General features: G+C 39.7%; 1 protein-coding gene across 2 annotated transcripts in view; it reads left to right on the forward strand.

Annotated features, from left to right (window-relative positions):
- Positions 1 to 19,186, forward strand: part of kndc1 (kinase non-catalytic C-lobe domain containing 1) — a 216,175-nt gene that overhangs the window by 28,815 nt on the left and 168,174 nt on the right. For both annotated transcript variants that reach the window (XM_072557681.1, XM_072557680.1), the window contains exon 3: positions 11,500 to 11,698. In XM_072557681.1, coding sequence (XP_072413782.1) covers positions 11,500 to 11,698 — 199 coding nt within the window. The remainder of the gene's footprint in view (positions 1 to 11,499; positions 11,699 to 19,186) is intronic.

Raw genomic sequence — 19,186 nt, forward strand, 5'->3', positions numbered from 1 at the left:
ACATACCACCCTCTACATGAAAACATTGCCCCTTAGGTTTCTTTCATATCTTTACCCTCTGTGGTTAAAGATTTGGAAGAATTAGATGACCTAAAAATGTACCTCTGTAGTAGTTATGTCGGTGAGGACAAGCCTAGGTGGTTCCCAGGGATGTTGAACATATATGCCATCCTTCATAGTGATTTGCAGATGCTGTGGGAAGTGTGTGATCTAAATAGAAGTCCTGGTGCATTTAACTCACAAATGCCTTTATTTCCCTAAGATGTACTGCTCTTTCTTCTTCTCACTGGGATATGATACTGGAGTGCTTCTTGGAGTAAACCTTTGCCATATGTGTTCCTGTCTGTAAGTAATGGGTGGCACGGTGGCTCAATGGTTAGCACTGCTGCCTCACACCACCAGGGTCCTGGGTTCAATTCCTGTCTGTCTAGAGTTTGCACATTCTCCCTGTGTCTGTGTGGTTTTCCTCCAGGTGCTCTGGTTTCCTCCCACAATGCAAAGATGTGCAGGTCAGGTGAATTGGCTGGTAAGTTGCCCACAGCGTTAGTCATGGTAAATATAGGGTAGTGGAATGGGTTTGGGTGGGCTTCTCTTTGGAGGGGTGATGTGGACTTGTTGGGCTGAAGGGCCTGTTTCCACACTGTAGAGAATCTAATCTAATAAAGACCAAGGTTCTAACTTGACTTCTGCAGTCCTGGGGATTATAGACTATGCCATGAGAATTCGTATTCATTTTCTGCTCTTTAACTGGTACAAAACATGCCAACTTTATTGTAAAAGTCTCAGCCCAATGCGCACCATTGTCGGTTCCATTGCAAATGCATGGCACCCATTTTGAGGCAAGCACCTAAAATAGGTGGGTCCTTGAAAATTGAACTTGATGCTTTAATGCCTGGTAAAGAATGACTTTCTCAAACTGGTCACTGCAAAAGAAGGGTGGGTAACAATCATGGCACAATCTGTTCTTCATAACAACCAAAAGTAAGATTCTTGATGTGATTATCTTGAAAGACACAATCCCAAGAACTGGGAAAGCCAGAAATGCAAATCGATATATTGGACCAACAACTCTATTGTCTAGTATGAAGGCGGTTGCAGTTTCAGATGGAACAGTAACTTCATGACCTTTCTGATTATTTATCATTTAATAAAGAAACTATTTGATTCTTAAAAGTATACCTTTAGAAGACCATTGAGTTCTCGTGTTCATGTTTATTTGTTTGAAAGATCGAGTCTGAACATTGATAGAATAATATCTGTTCCTATTTCTGTAACATAAGTTTGAAGCTACAGAAACTAAAGATATTCCAATTTCAAACTTTTGGCTATTATGAAAGTTATTGTTAGTTGCTGTTCAGTGAATTCTAGATATTTTCTGGCAGCAACTACAATGCTCTTTGATGTTTTCTAACTAACTAGAGATATTGTATCCAGAGCAAATGTGACTTGATGCCAAGTCTCTCAGATCAAAGGCAGGGACACTACCATTACACCACAAAAGTCCATTATGTTGATTGTAATCTGCTTAAACACCATGTGTATTGCACTTTGGACTGCAGTTTGATAGAGTTCAGATATATTCCTTGATAGGCACTGAAAAAGATCCTGATATATAGAAATTACATGGAGTGGTAACTTTGAAATCAAGTAAGGAGTTTTAATTGCCAATTGTATCTGCAACTGTATGCCAACAAGAACTTCCCTGCTTAACTCACACCTTCTAGATGTGAAGGTGCTGGTGTTTGACTGAGCTGGACAAAGTCAGAGGTCATAGTCCAACAGGTTTGTTTACAAACCGGGTTTTTCCCCGGGTTAATGGTAGGGTTCTTGGTCAGGTGGAGGAACAGAGGGATCTTGGGGTCTATGTACATAGATCTTTGAAGGTTGCCACTCAGGTGGATAGAGTTTGTAAGAAGGCCTATGGAGTATTATCGTTCATTAGCAGAGGGATTGAATTCAAGAGTCGTGAGGTGATGTTGCAGCTGTACAGGACTTTGGTTAGGCCACATTTGGAGTACTGTGTGCAGTTCTGGTCGCCTCACTTTAGGAAAGATGTGGAAGCTTTGGAGAGGGTGCAGAGAAGATTTACCAGGATGTTGCCTGGAATGGAGAGTAGGTCATACGAGGATAGGTTGAGAGTTCTCGGCCTTTTCTCGTTGGAACGGCGAAGGATGAGGGGTGACTTGATAGAGGTTTATAAGATGATCAGAGGAATAGATAGAGTAGACAGTCAGAAACTTTTTCCCCGGGTACAACAGAGTGTTACAAGGGGACATAAATTTAAGGTGAAGGGTGGAAGGTATAGGGGAGATGTCAGGGGTGGGTTCTTCACCCAGAGAGTGGTGGGGGCATGGAATGCGCTGCCCGTGGGAGTGGTAGAGTCAGATTCATTGGCGACCTTTAAGCGGCATTTGGATAGGTACATGGATGGGTGCTTAATCTAGGATAGAAGTTCGGCACAACATCGTGGGCCGAAGGGCCTGTTCTGTGCTGTATTGTTCTATGTTCTATGTTCTATGTTCTAAGAGCTTTTGGAGTGCTCCTTCTTGGGCATTGGTCTCTAGGGAGTTTGTGATGGCTAACATAGGGCCGATGTACTTTCTTGCTGGCATCATGAGATGAAACGGTGTTTTGTTTGTCCTTTTGTGATGGCTTCTACCCTTACCGACTGTCAGCTTCTCCTCCTCTTCCAGTACTTACCAGAGGTTGGTTGTCCCTGGCTGCTTCTTGCATACTAACAATGTCTAAGCCAAGTAAACAGCAACTGACTGCAACTAAATTGTGTGCAGTTATACCCGTTCTACTGCAAAGATCTGTTAGCAGCTCTGAAAATCATGAAACCAATGTCACTCTCCTGAGCCTAGCAGTATCTCGTAAGTTTCATGCAGAAAGACCTTGTTCAAGGAGAATGCCCTAAAATTAGGAGAAAAGGAACTGCAGTAATTTTAACGGATGGAGAATAAATGCGCTTCACATTATCAGCATAAATTATGCATCTGGCACATACAAATTGTGTTGTTCAGCCATATAACATCAGGGGAAATGGTCAGACCTTCATCTCTGAAAGCATGGGGATCCTGTCTCAGTGAAATGTGTCCAAGTATGTATTGCTTGATGATTCTTTGGCTCAGACATCAGGAGCAAGTGATAGCTGCTGAAAACTGATTGTTGCCAAATGGATAATAAGCAGATGAGAGCAAAATGCTTCTTGCTGCATTGTAACTTTAAACTTTTGAAGCCAGTCTTGAAGTCAGAGCAGAATAAAATTGGGTGAGGCATAAACCAGATGACTGACTTGAATCTTTTGGCTGGTTAAGTTTAGAATTGGAGCTTCACACTAGAGCCTTTAAGAGCCCAATGTAATTTAATATCAGTAGTAGCTCAATAAAAATGAAATGGGTTATCACTGTAGTGATTGAAATCAGGTCGACCAGGTGGACCTCATAGAATATGAGTTCCCTGATTGGGGCTGTTACGCTGGTCCAATCAGGGGGCCCTGGGTCACAGATAAGAACAGGAATTTCCCCGGGTGTCCTTGGAGAAGGAGCACGCGGTGTCCACCAACACCCTGGAGTTGTGACTGGCCACTTGAGTGTAAAAAAAAATAAACAAGGGATTCAAAAAGTCTCCTCAGTTGAGGGACAGGTTTTGAGCTGACTGGTCAGAACCCATATACTGTGCACTTATTAATAATGGGTGACTTGGTGATATTTGCCTCTGTGCAGCTATTTCACTAACCAAAAGTTGAATAGAGAAATAGGCCTCTCACCCTTCACTGGCAAGAACCTTATTTGCAAGAAGTAAAATTCAAAAAAAAAAGAAAAGAAAAAAAAGAACAGGAATTTCCGAGGCACTGTTCACTCTGACAGCTGGCTCAGAGGGAGCTGGATCAGTGCCAAGGACTCGGTGTGGAAATAAAGGGTGACTTGGTGACGGGATGCTGGCCTCTGTGGAGTTATTTCAAACACTCAGCAGAGACTAAGTAACTCAGCAGAGGTTAATAAATGTTTTCCTTTGACGGTTGGTTTAATAAGGAGAAAATGAGGACTGCAGATGCTGGAGACTCAGAGTTGAAAAGGGTGGCAGTGGAAAAGCACAGCAGGTCAGAGATGCTGCCTGACCTACTGTGCTTTCCCAGCACCAGCCTTCTCGGTTGGCTTAATAAGTGGAGTGAGACTGTGTATGCAAACAACTTTAATGATTCCACAGAGGCCTTTATGACTTTTAATGGATTGTTCGAAAATATACTGGCAGGGAAACTAAATCAGTAGATTTCATTTCCGTTTAGAGAAGATTGATGAATAAGCCCCTGTGCTGTACATGACTTTTAATAAGGACAATAACATGCTGTGCTTTTGGGGCTAAGAATGTTCTCGACATGTGCAGTATCATGAAGGGACATGGGCGTGAGCTGATAGTCATTAAAAGGATATGACTAAAGCTTTTAAATAATCATGTAATAGAATATATGAATTGAATATGTTTTTTGAGGTGGGTAGGGTTGGATGTTGCCTACAATTTTATCAGCAATGTTAGATTAAATACCAATCAGATATTATTTACTTTTCAGCTAATCAATGGGCAGAATAGTCATTGCAAGGTGGAAATGGGTAATGTGATGTTTATTTTCTCACTATACTGCATGCCAACAGTTGGCATGTTCCCACTTGTGGACTATTTTTAAAGATGTGGCTTCGGAGGGTGGGAAGATGGGTACTCATCCACCAGTGGCAGGTAGTTAATAAAGCCAGTAATACTCCCCATTGAGGGAACCCTTGCTATTCAATTCGGAGATTCCAGGTGACATTTACCACATCCCCCTCTTCCCCCCGAAACCTGGTGACAGGTGGGGGTCAAATGCACACTGTATAACTTAGCCAGTATAGGTCTTTTAGGGTGTGAAGGTTAAAGCTGAAAACGTGTTGCTGGAAAAGCACAGCAGGTCAGGCAGCATCCAAGGAACAGGAGAATTGACGTTTCAGGCATAAGCCCTTCTTCAGGAATGAAGAAGGTTCCCGAAAAAGGGCTTATGCCCGAAAAGTCGATTCTCCGGTTCCTTGGATGCTGCGCTTTTCCAGCAACACATTTTCAGCTCTGATCTCTAGCATCTGCAGTCCTCACTTTCTCCTGTGAAGGTTAAACCCAGAACATGCTGTCAGAGGAATCTCATTCCACCATTTGGTGCTTTGTTGTAATCTTTGCAGATTTAACATGAACTTGCACTAAATACACATTATTCTCACCATGAATTGAAGCTGAATTGAATCGATTGTCACGTGTACCGAGGCACAGTGAATAGCTTTGTCTTGCGAGTAATACAGGCAGGTCACATAGTTAATAAGCATAGATAAGTAAATAATAGGTAAACAGCGGCAAAAACAAAAACACAGGTACAGGCGAATGTTAAAAATTTGAGAGTCCATTCCGTATTCTAACAACAGTAGGGTCGAAACTGTTACGAAACTGGCTGACGCGTGTGTTCAGGCTTCTGTACCTTCTCCCCGATGATAGAGGTTGTAGAAAAACATTGTCAGGGTGGGATGGATCTTTGAGAATGCTGGCAGCCTTTCCTTGACAGTGGGCCTGGTGGATGGATTCATTAGATGGAAGGTTGGCCTTTGTGATTGTCCGGGCCGAGTTCATTGATGACTGACTAATGGAAGCCTTGTTCAGAGAGGGATATCTGAATTTTTAGTAATATATTTACTCAGAATTTCTGTTGAATAATCTTGCAATTAATTGTGACTTAATTTCAAAAATGTAGAATCTCATTCCCCAGAAGAAAATTAAAATGTTAGATTTTAGCTTTATTTAAAATTTTTGTTTTGCTGGTTTTCCCCTTCACTCCCACATGATTATCTTGATCATTATTTCACCTTCTGTATAATAAGTGTATTTTTTGATTCTGTCCTGAGAATTCTTCATCTTGATTAGTTAATCAGTTTGCTCGTTGCCAGCCCTGTTCACAGACCCTACAAACTGCAAGTAGAGGACACCAATTCCAATTTAAAATCTGTGGCAGAAAAGCAGCAAGACTCAGAGTGCAGGCTTCTAAGACTCTGTGGAAGGAGTTTTATCAAGGTGAAAGACACATGCCATGCCTTCATTAGTAACCAGAAAATCTGTATTGTGATGTTTGCACAGCATAAAAGGACTTGCATTGCATTTTGGGTCATTTGGTTGCAAAGTTTCAATTTATTTCTGATCAATGCTTAGCATGAACGTAAATGAGAACTTACAACCATTCCCTTTGTAAGGGTCGGGTATTCTTAATGTAACTGCTGTATCTGTAACTGTCTACACTTCGATTAAGATGGGAAATCTCCAATTTCCAATCAAGTATATTGCAATGGATGCTCTACAATCAATTTACTTTGTTTTTGACATTTTTATTTCCTAACAAGCTTGGTAAAGATGAATTTACAACAAGGTAATTGAGGTTAGTGTAGCTAAGAAGCTTTCAATAAGTTGTAAAGGCACTTTGTTTTCATGTAATTTTAACTAGCTTTTGTAAACAAGCATGATTATGGATGTTTATATTAGCCTATTTACACTAAATCCTATGCCCTGTTAACCTAAGCAAGTAGGAGCAATGCAGCTAATTTCTTATAAAACACTGGGAGAATGCAACAACTGAGTACATTTGCTCACAAACAATCAATCACAGAGAGATGGGTATAGATTTGACTTCCCCACAATGATTCCACTGACATCCATGTAGAAAGCAGCTTTGGAGTAATGGAGCATTCCTTAACTCGGGAGAAATTAAGTGAGGTTTACAGTGGAAGATACTTTGAACATCCCATTAATATGGAGGAAGGATTAAGTACTATCACATCACTAGAGAAGTAGTTTTAGACAAATTAGTGAGGCTAATGGCAGATAAGTCTCCTGACCCTGATGTATCCTAGGATCCTAGAAGTAGCTATCAAATAGCAGATGCATTGGTTGTAATTCTCCAAACGTCCATGGGTTCTGTAAAGTATCAAAGGATTAAAAAGCTGCCAATGTGAAACCCGTATTCAAAAAGGCAGGGAGGTATAAACTGGGTAACTAAATACTGATTAACCTAGTATCTCTTGTTGGAAAAGTATTAGAATCCACTGTTCAAGAAGTAATAGCAGGACATTTGGAAAATCATAATCTCATCAAGCAGAGTCAGCATGGCTTCATGAAAGGGAAGTTTTGTCAGACTAATTTATTAGAGTTGTTTTTTTGAGGAAATCTCAACCAGAATAGATAGAAAGGAACCAATGGATGTGTTGTATTTGGACTTCAAATAGGTGTTTGGTAAAGTACCTCACATAAGGTGAAGTCACAAGAAAACAGCCCATGGTGCTAGAAGTGGTATATTGACGTGGCTAGAGAATTGGCTAATTGGCAAGAAACAGTGAGTGGGGATAAGTGGTTCTTTTTCAGTGGTGACCTGTGACCACTAGAATTCTACAGGGATCAGTGCTGGAACTGCATTTGATTACAATAGATATTAATGACTTGAAATAAGGAGGCAAATGTACTGTAGCAAATTTACAGAGGATACAAAAATAGGAGGAAAGGCAGGATGTGAGAAGGATACAAACAATTTACAGAGAGATATTGACAGGTTAAGTAATTGGCAAATGGAGTTTGGTGTGGGAAATTTTGAAGGTCTTCATTTTGGAAGAGAGAACAAAAAAAATGATATTATTTAAGTGGAGGGAAACTGCCGAAAGCTGCAATATAAAGGGACTTGGGGGGGGGGGGGGGGGGGGGACTTCTGTATGAAACACAGAAAGCTAGCACACGGGTACAGCAGGTAATCAGGAAGGCTAGTAAAATGTTGGCTTTTATTTCAAGGGGTGGAGTATAACAATAGGGAAGTCTGGAACTGTGAATGGCTTGGGCCCCCTTATTTAATGAAAGATGTCATTACATTGGAGGTAATTCAGAGAAGGTTCACTACGATTATTCACGGTATGGAGGGTTTGTCTTATGAGCAAAGTTTGAGACTCAACCCACTGGAGTTAAGAAGAATGAGAGAGGATTTCATTGAAACATGTAGGATTCTTAAGGAGTTTGTGAGAAGGTAATGCTGAGAGGATGTTTCCCCTCATGGGAGAATCAAGGACCAGAAGACATAGTCTCAGAATAAAGGGTCATCAATTTAAGACTCAGATGAAGAGGAATTTCTTCTGAGGGGATTGAGAATCTTTAGAACTCATTGCCATAGAGAGCTGTGGAGGCAAAATCTTTATGTATGTCTAAGGCTGAGATAAATTTTTGATCAGTCAGAAATCGAGGGTTATGGGAATAATGCAGAAAAGTAGAGAAAAGTCACATTGGCCATGATCCTATTGAATGGCAGAGCAGGCTGGAGGGATGAACAGTCTGTTTCTATTCCTGTTTCTTTTGGAACCATTTTTTACACGTCTCCCTAAAGCTGCTTGGGAGTGACATTGAATGAGATCCTGGAAGCAGGTTATCTCCTCTCATGGATTGTTCAAATGTTTCAATGCTTAAGAAAATTAGTGTTTAGAAGGCAACGTTTACTGTCAATTTTCTTTTCAGGAGAAATTTCAAAAGAGCAGATTACTTGCACAATAAAGCATTTTAAACAGTTTAATAAAACCTGTAATGTACAGAGTTTAACAGATAACGTAAACCTATTTTATATCACATATAATCATGTACATTAAAAATAGCATCAATTTATTTATGCAGTTGATGTCACTTTGTTGGCTGTGAGTATCTAACAACACACCCTGTAATCATACATCTTGTTGGTATTTTATGTGTCCATGGAATGTGAAACTGATTTGAAACATATAACTTTCTTTTATCAAAAGGTAGAAAAAATGTTGCATTTTTAGGATGTAACTGATGGTTTGAACGGAGGCATTGCACAGAATTTGAAAGAACCATTTGCTAAAACCTTTATTAATCTAATCACATGATTCACTGTTAAGAAAATAGCAATTCAATTTCAAACAGTTGAAAAATTGTCATGGATCAACGTTTAAGCTGGTTCCTAGTTTTAACTGTAATTGTTAATCAGCATATGTCAAACAGTGAAGTAACAATTCTAAATTTAATTTATGCATCCTATTTCAAGTTCTCAATAGGAAACAAGTTGGAATTGTGTTACTATGGTAACAGATTTTTTTCCATTTGATGTTGCTTTGAAACACTTCTCTAAAAAATTTCTTTCTGTACCCCAAGGAATTATTTCTTTACTTTTGTGCACACTGAATCACAATGATTATTTTAAATTGTGAATATTTGACCAGCTGGAGTTACAGGTCACTTCTTCCTTTGAATTTATTATTATTGAAAATTATGAGATCTACCTTAGCACAGAAAAAAAACTCAAAATCCTATTTTAGGTTGTGTGTTACTGAGAACCACAAACCACGTGAGTTACAAGTACTTTTCAGTTTGAACTTAAAAATGGTTTGAAAAACAAGGCATACAACTTGTTTTGCAAGTCACCTCCTACCACCAAAGATCCACATGAGAACAGTGTCACCTCTGGCCTCTCAGCTCTGGTATATCAGATAGTTCTCTTTCATTTGGCTTCTGGGTAGCCCTCAGATGCATAGGAAAGCTTCCCAATGAAAGGCTACTTGCTTGCATTGCAAAACAATGCGTCCTTTCCAATATGCTTTCAAAATGTTGTGATTAGCAATAAACAGTTCATTTGCAATTTTCACAGCCAAAAGAAAATGTATACTTAGAATTCTGGGAACATATGCTAATGTAGCATTAAGAATTGAGCTCTACATTCATAATAACCTATAGTGGAATGTGTATGTGCATGCTTAACATTTGTTACCCCAGATCCTGTCAAACTAACCTATTCAAAATTGTTTGAACATATGCATAGGATTGCTATCATTTTAAGAACATAATCTAATGTAATGTTTGCAATCGGAGTCGTACTCACTTGTTTGCAGCTCCATGTTACCTCTGGTGAGGGCCAACCAGTAGTAAGTGATTGTCAGAATTTAAATGGCCAGCATTGGCCTTCCCTTGGAATAGGAACCCTAGGAGTACTTGGAATTTAGATGTCCCACCTCAAAACCTGATATGGGGGAGGTGGCATTAAAATCCCCCCAATCAATTACAGCTGCACTGTTGATTGGGAAATAACCATCTCATCAGCTGCCAGCAATTGCTGGTGTTATTGGGTGAGACTGTTGACAATCCCAAGCATCAACACATGTGCAGTTAAGTACTAAAATCCCAAAATTGATATTTGTGCTGACAGATATGCTGCACTATTTGTAGCTTTACCAATGGAAGTGAAACTTAAGATGCTAACTTTGCATAATTGCCCATTATAATCACACAAAAAACCAATAAGAAATTTAAACTTGGTTCGCTCTGGAGTAATTTGAGTTTTTTTATAACTCTCTATGCACAGCAAAACTAATTTTATAAATGTGAAATCCCAAATCAAATTCCATCAGAAAAAAATAACGTTGCAGCTATTAAAAAGTAACTTGCTTTCTCCATTCAGGAGAAAGATATAAATAGAAAGCAGGAGACAACAGCTTCGCTTCACTTGAAGGTTGCCACTGATGATGTTACCTAGCCAGGTAATGAAACGTCTGGATATCAAACCTACAGCTCAGCGAGCAAACCTACACCCTAAACCTCAACATGAGCTACAAACCTTCACAAACCTTGCAACTTACTTTTTATAGCACTTGTGATTTTCTCTTTTGTGGGTAAAAACAATGACTGCAGATGCTGAAAATCAAATACTGGATTAGTGGTGCTGGAAGAGCACAGCAGTTCAGGCAGCATCCAACGAGCAGCGAAATCAACGTTTCGGGCAAAAGCCCTTCCTGATGAAGGGCTTTTGCCCGAAACGTTGATTTCGCTGCTCGTTGGATGCTGCCTGAACTGCTGTGCTCTTCCAGCACCACTAATCCAGTATTTTCTCTTTTGTGTCTACATTTTAGTCTTTCACTCGCATTGTATGAAATGCTTTGAATTTAATTCAAGTTGCCGTATTTTACTGCCTGCTTTTTTATTTGTGATGATTCTCGAGTCTGACTGACTGATGAAACTGCTTTCAAAACGCTTGCCCATTTCACAGCCACCACTAATCCCCTGGAGAGGGTGCCGAATTCAAACAAATGTCATGAGTTGAAATCTCCACTGGGAAAAGCTGTAAGTTATTGTGTATAAATGCATTTGAAGTGAATGACGAAACTTCTCCACCCACGGCAAAAACTTTGATTTTAGAACAATTGTTGCCTGGAATTCACTTTTTTTAGGTTGTTCATATCAATGGTGATGACTCAAAGTATAATTAAATCTTCTTATTTAAGTAATCTACATTTAATCTGTCTATTAAGATGATCCCCTTTCTTAATGCTCTGCAGAGAAGCCAAGAGAATGTGGGTAATATTGATAGGCTGTGGCTGTACGCAAATGAAATTTAAAAATAATAACCTGTTTCTCATGCTGTCACTGTTAGTTTCTTATTTAATTTATGTATTTACTTGGCAGGAGAATGTGTCCCTTGCTGACATCCTGTCATTACGAGATAGCTGCCTCAGTGAACAGGATATCTGGGCAGCCTGCCTAGAATGTTGCCTTTCAATGAAGAGCATCTCCCACACTCCACTCTTTCATACTCTCTGTATCACCCCAGATACATTGGCTTTCAATGCTAATGGGAATGTTTGCTTCATGGAGCAGCTGAGTGGTAAGTACTGTGTGCTCTTCAAAACCTTTTATGACACAAATGGTAGTGAACTTCAGAGGATTTCACATGATGCAATGTATAATAGCTTCGATGACCAATCTTTCTTTTCGTTGAACTCTATTTATTGTCTTCATTTGCTAATTGGCAAAACAACCTGGGAAATATTTGGGAGGATAATCTAGTCAATTAATTGTAATTTCAGTTTTGGAAAATTCTCCCTTTAACTTGAAAGTCTTGGAGATAATAAAACTTTGGAAATCACGGCAAAAAAGATATATATGTGATTTTCATTTACACATAAAACCTGAACCATTCCTGAAATGATCAATACAGGCAGAACTTGACAGTAATAATAGAATCAAATCAAAATATCAAAAATGGTAACGAGACATTTGTGATTTTCATGACTTAATTGCATTTCCTGTCTAAACCACCGACTGTGTAAACCATTAATGGTGGATGTACATAGTCTTTTCTTTAATGAATATAGACATTTGTTTTGGATAGATGTTGACTAAGAACTTAAATCTGTCAACTACATTCTCTCTTTAGTTTTGAACTAAAACATAATAGGTTCTTCTTGCATTTCACTCTATGCAGTTGAGATGTCCATATTCATGTGTCCCACGAAGCTCTGGGTTTACATTTAGTGCTCACTGCTTTATTCTGTTTGAGCTTTGTGGACCTGAAAAGGAATGTTCTTAGGGATTCCTTCCAAACTCAGAATATTAAAGACTGTTAGAGTTCATAGCCTCACATATATTCTAATTATTGTGAGCACTGATTTGAATTTCAGGTATAGTTTATGCGTATGGCTTAAAAAGACACATATCTTGGATACTAAAGCTTTACAAATTGAAGTTATATTCTGAACAAGACTTGGGGCTTTTAAAAAGGTGTTTATACAGTTGTGAGCAAGATTCATGAGCATTGATCAAGAAGCTTACAATCTGTGGTAGTCTGTCTTCTCTTGATGCAGTTTCTAAATTGAGTAATGAGGGCCTCAACCAATTAAACCCAAGAGAGAAGTCATGTGACAATCAGATATGCCTGGGCAACTTTGAAAGCACCCTTCAGTGTGTCTTAGTGAGGATCTCCAGAATGATTCAGGTGTGCTGCCTTCTGCTCATTGGGAAAGATTCTCCTCGAAAAAGAAACAAGGAACAGAGCACATATCCCCTTCAAACTATTTCCAGGACAACATTGAACCATATCTGGGAAAAGCATTGTTAGTAACACTGACTACTGCCTGTTTACCCACATTATGATTTGATCCCACAAACAGTCATGTGACAAGTGTATCCATAAAATATTACATACCTCCATCACCTACCCACCCCTGCCCCCAACAATGACAATAACACAATACAGTCCACCAAACAAACTAGCATTCCTTTAATATCCCTACATTGCTTGGTTTCAATTTATGCATTGCCATTCTTCCCAGCTGAAAACATTACTTTGCAGGCAGAAACCAAATACCAATAAGCAAGACAGAAATGTAATGAATTGCAACAATAGTTGTCCTTAAAAATGAAACAAACTTAAAAGTCAAACATAACACCATGCATTGGCATGGTGGCTCAGGAATTAGTACTGCTGCCTCACAGTGCCAGGGACATGCGTTTGATTCCTGCCTTGGGTGACTGTCTGCATGGGGGTTTGCATGGTTCCCTGTGTCTGCATGGGATCCTTCCCACATTCCAAAAGATGTGTCGGTCAGGTGAATTGGCCATGCTAAATTGCCCATGGTGTTAGGTGCATTTGTCAGGGGTAAAGGTAGGGAAATGAATCTGGTTGGGTTATTCTTTGGATGGTCAGTGTGGACTTGTTGGACTGAAGGGCCCATTTTCACATTGTAGTGAATCTAACTGGGAGAAAATAAATTCATGTTCATATCTCTAGCTGAACTCTTCCTTTCCTACCCAATCAGAGGGAGTGGCAGACTGTTAAGGTCTCCACTGTAGTACTGGCATTCCCTTAGTTTTGGATCCCACGAGGATCCTACCAAAGACCTTTGTTGGAGCTGACTCAGCTATCAAGGTATGAGACAACTTATTAAGGAGGGCATGGGGACAGAAGATGAAGTGGAATTGCTTTGAGCAGAGTGCCCACTTTCAGGTCTCTCTTCGTCATTGTCTCTGTCATGATCCATTAGTTAGCCTTGAACTCTCGGAGGCACTGAATAACCGATGAAGGTGAAATTATTCAGCCTGTTCAAATCATCATTCAATAGGAGCAAGCCATTAGGGAAGGCCTACACTCAGCTGATTTTGAAATTTAGTTCTCAGTGTAGGCAGACCTTTTCTTCATTGATGAAGACTCCCACACAAAGGCCTTCAACATCATGCTGCACATGCTTGAAGAGAGACTCTTTGTAAGCATGCACAGTATGCAAACCAGTACATGAGACATTATTTGTCATTCAGAAGTATCCAAATAATTGACAATCCCCATTGCACAGCTTCTGTGTCCAGCTGAACAGATCTTGGAGGTTTTCACCACCTCCAGCGTGAGCTGTTCACTGTCCTCTATCTTGTTCATCACTTGTCACACTAAAAATGAGGTGACAACCCTGCAATGACTGTAGAATCATACACTTGCTAAAGATAGGAAGCAATATTATGTGGACAGAGCTAAGTGATCCATTGTGCCACATAACGTGCAACTTCAGCAGAAGAGAGTCCATTAAATTATCCCTGACATTCCGTGGTATTATCATTTCTGAATTCTCCATCATCAATGTGCTGGAGCCACAAAAAGCAGATCAGAGGTTTGGTGTTCCCTTGGGTATTAGCTGGTGTACCTACATAACAAGGACTTTAAAATGGTGCAAGAAGATAGATCACTACAACCATCTTAAAGGCTACTTAGAATGGGCAACAACTGCTGGCCTTCCCAGCAATACTGTCATTTTGTCAACAAATGAAAACTTCTCATACATCACAAAGTAGAAGGAGGAGAAAGTGAGGACTGCAGATGCTGGAGATCAGAGCTGAAAATGTGTTGCTGGAAAAGCACAGCAGTTCAAGCTGCGCTTTTCCAGCAACACATTTTCATCACAAAGTAGAAGCCAAGTATCTGTTTTGTCAGTGCCATTGAACTGAGAGCATCTGAGCTAGTTCACAATTAATCCTGTGATAGTGAACCCTAGAGGAAGGGACTTCTTTTGACCAGCTGGTGTATCCTCCCGGATCATCTCCTTTCAAATACTTAAAGGCCCTGTCAATAACCATGACATAAATTAGAATGATTAATATAAGAATGTTTTAAGGAAACATTGCGCACATGATCAAGTTTTGAATGTCATATGACCAGTTTTGAATACTGTTCCTGAATAGCTGACTACTCCCCAGGCCGGGCAGCTAGCTACACTGAAACTTCACTAGTATGTAGCCTGTTCTACCCTGCAGCTGTGAGATTGCTGGAGGCCTATTTTGAGTTCTCTGCCTCTCGCTTATGTTTTGTGCTTTCTTCTGTAAAGGGGGAAGTGGTGGAAAGAAAAGAAAAGTAAGTGGGAGAAATGCATCTCTGGAATATATAGTTGGAAGGCATCTTTTGAGAGTATGAGAGCAAAGGCATGGCATTACAGGAGGATGAGGTGTGTCAGTTGTAGATGAGCAGATGGGAAAGGGATGAAGTGGATAAAACTAGGATGTGCATACTGAAAAATGAAATTGTTGAGGAATGGTGTTCTAGACTGGGCTTAAAAATAGAAATAAAATGGTTAGTGTTTGAAGGAGCGTAATTTTACCTGAAAATTCTCCCCAAGTTGCACACCATTCTGATTTAAAACTCTGTTGCTATTCTGCCATCATCACTGGCTCACAATCCTGGAACACGCTGCCAAACTACACCGCCTACATGACAGGCACTTCAGTGATGTGGGAAGCTGTAGCAGGTTTGCTATTGTGTTGTACTTTCTATTCTGTGAGTGCCTTTGTGTGCAGTTTATAGCAGCATTAAACACACATCACTTGCAACATGGTGTCAGGGATGGTGCAACTGAAAATGTGTGGATTTCCTAGGTGGAAGAGAGCTGGAGACCGAAAGAATCAACGAGGAGTAAAACAAAATGCCTGCAACTTTGTGTCAAAATGGTTATGTATTTTCTAATCACAAAAAGCTTGTGAACAAAAGAAAATATGACTCAAGATTGGAACTTTTTCCACACTCTCAAAAACATATTATGAAATAGTTACAAAAGTAAGTGAACAACTTGAGCAGTTAAGAATAGCATTGCTATTATCTGTGCTGGGGAATGAGTGCTGCCAGCTATACTGAAACCTAGATTTCACTGAGAAGCAGAAATACCAAACAGATTTTGAAAGCTTTTATTTCACTTTTTAAAACCCCCATATTCATGTTATATATGAACCTATTGGAGATTAACTAGATTGATTTCAGAGATGAAAGGGCTGTCATTGAGGAGCAGTTGAACAGCTTAAGCTTGTACTTGCTTGAGATCAGAAGAATGAGGGGTGATCTGATTGAGGAATATAAAATGCTAAAGGCAATTGATAATGTGAATGTTGTATGGATGCTGCCCCTAGTGGGACAGTCTCGAACAGAAGATCATAGATTTAACGTGAGAGGAGGCAGGTTCAAAACTGAGATGAGGAGAAACTACCTCTGGCAGAGGGTTGTGAATCTGTGGAATTCACTACCATGGACTGCAGTGGAGGCAAAATCAAACAATTGATTCAAGAAAGAAATAGATATGTTCCTGATGAAAAGGGGGCTATGGGGAGCAGGCAGAAGAGTGGAGTTAAGCCCAGGAGAAGATCAGCTATGACCATGTTAAATGGCAGAATCAGCTCAAAGGGCTGAATTGCCTGCTGCCGCTCCTAATTCCTATGTTCCTATGAACTAGAACCAGTGTAAAGTGAACTAAACCAGTAAAGATGGCTACAGGAGAGATGTCAACCAAAGACTGACAAATCGCACTCTGTACGATACAAGAGATTGCTGCTATCACATCTAAAAGGGATAAATTGTTTGTGACAGTTTGAATAATGACAGCAGAAGAAGAGCATCAAAGGTTGGTGCTTTACACAACACTATGAGCTCTATAGATTTATGCAAAGTTGGTCAAGTTAGTGACCCAGAAATGAAACCCTGAAAGGTATTGTTGAGGCTGTTTGATGGATCAATACTCATCCTAAGAGTACAAGCTAAGTTGAAAGCCCAATACAATGGGAATGAATGTCTGGCATTTCTGTTAATAGACATTAAGCACAAATCCATTCATCTCAGTTAAAGGAAGTCTAAAAACTTTAAACATTCCAGAAGAGATTTTCAGTGCTTTACAGGTTACCAAGCAATTGATTACCTAGTAAATCCAAGAAGATTAAAAAAAATCCTTTTACAAATCTCAGGTGTCTTCCTGGTAAACTTTCCACACTGTAGAGAATCAAATCTAATCTAAATATCATTGTGAAGTGGATGACCATATGACACCAACACAGCATTTGCCAAGGAAAGTTTGAGCTGCCCAAAAGCCTAGATAAAAGATGTGGAAAGGAAAAGAGTAATTAAAAATTGAAACTTACACAGATGGATTAACAGCATGGCAGAAGTGAAAAGACTCTGGAAACTCAATGTATCCAAAGGACCTCAATAAAACTTCAAATGATCTCACTATCCCATGTTAACCATTGAAGACATTTTGTTACAACCTGCTGTGGCAAGCTTATGTGAAGGCTGGCTACTGACAACTGAATCTCGGTGAAAGCAGCTGTTTCACATTCAGATACAGATGGTTGTGGATATTGTCATGATTTGGAGATGCCGGTGTTGGACTGGGGTGTACCAAGTTTAAAATCACACAACACCCGGTTATAGTCCAACAGGTTTAATTGGAAGCACACTAGCTTTCAGAGCGACGCAATCACCTGATGAAGGAGCGTCTCTCTGAAAGCTAGTGTGCTTCCAATTAAACCTGTTGGACTATAACCTGGTGTTGTGTGATTTTTAACGTTGTGGATATTGTTTGGCATTTCCATTGCTCCAGAAAAATAGCAAAGCAGACAGCATGAGGTGATGATCTTCCTGGAGTGGAAGGTTTTGTGGATTATCTGCTAGGCTGTGGATATGGAGACATGATGTAAGAAACTATGAATGACCACAATCAAAATCTAGCACCACTGCTAGAGGGTTTGCCAGTTGAACTTGAAGCTGAACAAAAAAAAGTTGCAATTTGAAAAGCCTGAAGCCAAGTATGTAGGTTATATACTGATAGTGAAAGGATTTCACCCTGATCCTGATAAGATGAGAGCAGAGTTTGAGTGATCAATAGGTTGAAAACAATGCAATGGTGTGTTGAATTTGTGAACTATTTAATTTGCTGTCTTGTCTAATTTGCTGTCAGAGCGTGATTCTCTGTACAAATTTCCTGTTTAGGACACATAATGGTATTTGGGCACAGAACAAAAAGGATCTACCACTAGAATCAATCAATGAGTGATGACCAACAGTACTAAGGAACTACAGTGTCAATGATGAAGTCACCTTGCAGCATGATGCCAGTGACTTGAAGCAATGTTTATGCAAAAAGGACAACTAGATTTATTTGTATCCAGGGCATTGGATTGAATTGGGAAATTCAACACCAAACATCATCTCCACACATCCTAGTCATATGGAGTGGCTGAGCAGCAGCAAAATTGTTGAAGAGATCATAAAGAGTAAATCCACCACTGACTATTCTTTGAGTGGGGAAACAAATGGAAAGTAGTCTAATCAAATTTAAGGTTGTGCCACATCTAAACTATTTTTACAGTCATGAAGAATCTATTGAAGCCAGAAGTAGCAATCAATGTGTGAGACAAAATCAAGATGAAATGACAGAAAACCAAATTTCACATTGATAAACCTTCTGATTCATTGCCGGACCTGAATATTGGAGAGCCAGTCAGAGTCCAAATGTTCAGTGGTCTCAACAAATGTCAGTCCATGTGACAACTGCGAGAGCAATTGTCCCCTAAGTCATAAGCAGTGAACATCAATGACCACAATATTATCAGAACCACAAACACATGTACAGCTAGAGAAACTGTTCTTCCATGGTAGATAGCTGATCTGGAAGTTGTCACATCCCCATTTACACAAGATAACCTTTACTTCTGGAGGTACACTGTTTCCAACAACAGATATAGATCAGCAACAACAGTTTCCATGGCAACAACACTCACCACAGGAACAATAGGTACACTACTCTGGCAATGAACAGACACCAGATGAACAGTCAATGACATCACCCTTGCTTGTGCTCATAGATTGGAAACACTGTAATTATGTTGTAATGCATTGAAAAGGAAAAAGAAGGATAAGAACTGCACTAACCTCTGGACTTCCTCTGCTCTCCTGCAAGCTTCCACTCCCAGTGTGTCAAAAGCTAATATATCACCTATTATCTTAAAGTGTGCAGACAGGAAATCCAGTTTCATTTTCAAAAAAAAGTCAAGATGGTTTTTGAAATATGGTAAA

This window comes from Chiloscyllium punctatum, chromosome 38 (genome assembly GCF_047496795.1).
Source record: "Chiloscyllium punctatum isolate Juve2018m chromosome 38, sChiPun1.3, whole genome shotgun sequence".
Taxonomy (NCBI): Eukaryota; Metazoa; Chordata; class Chondrichthyes; order Orectolobiformes; family Hemiscylliidae; genus Chiloscyllium; species Chiloscyllium punctatum.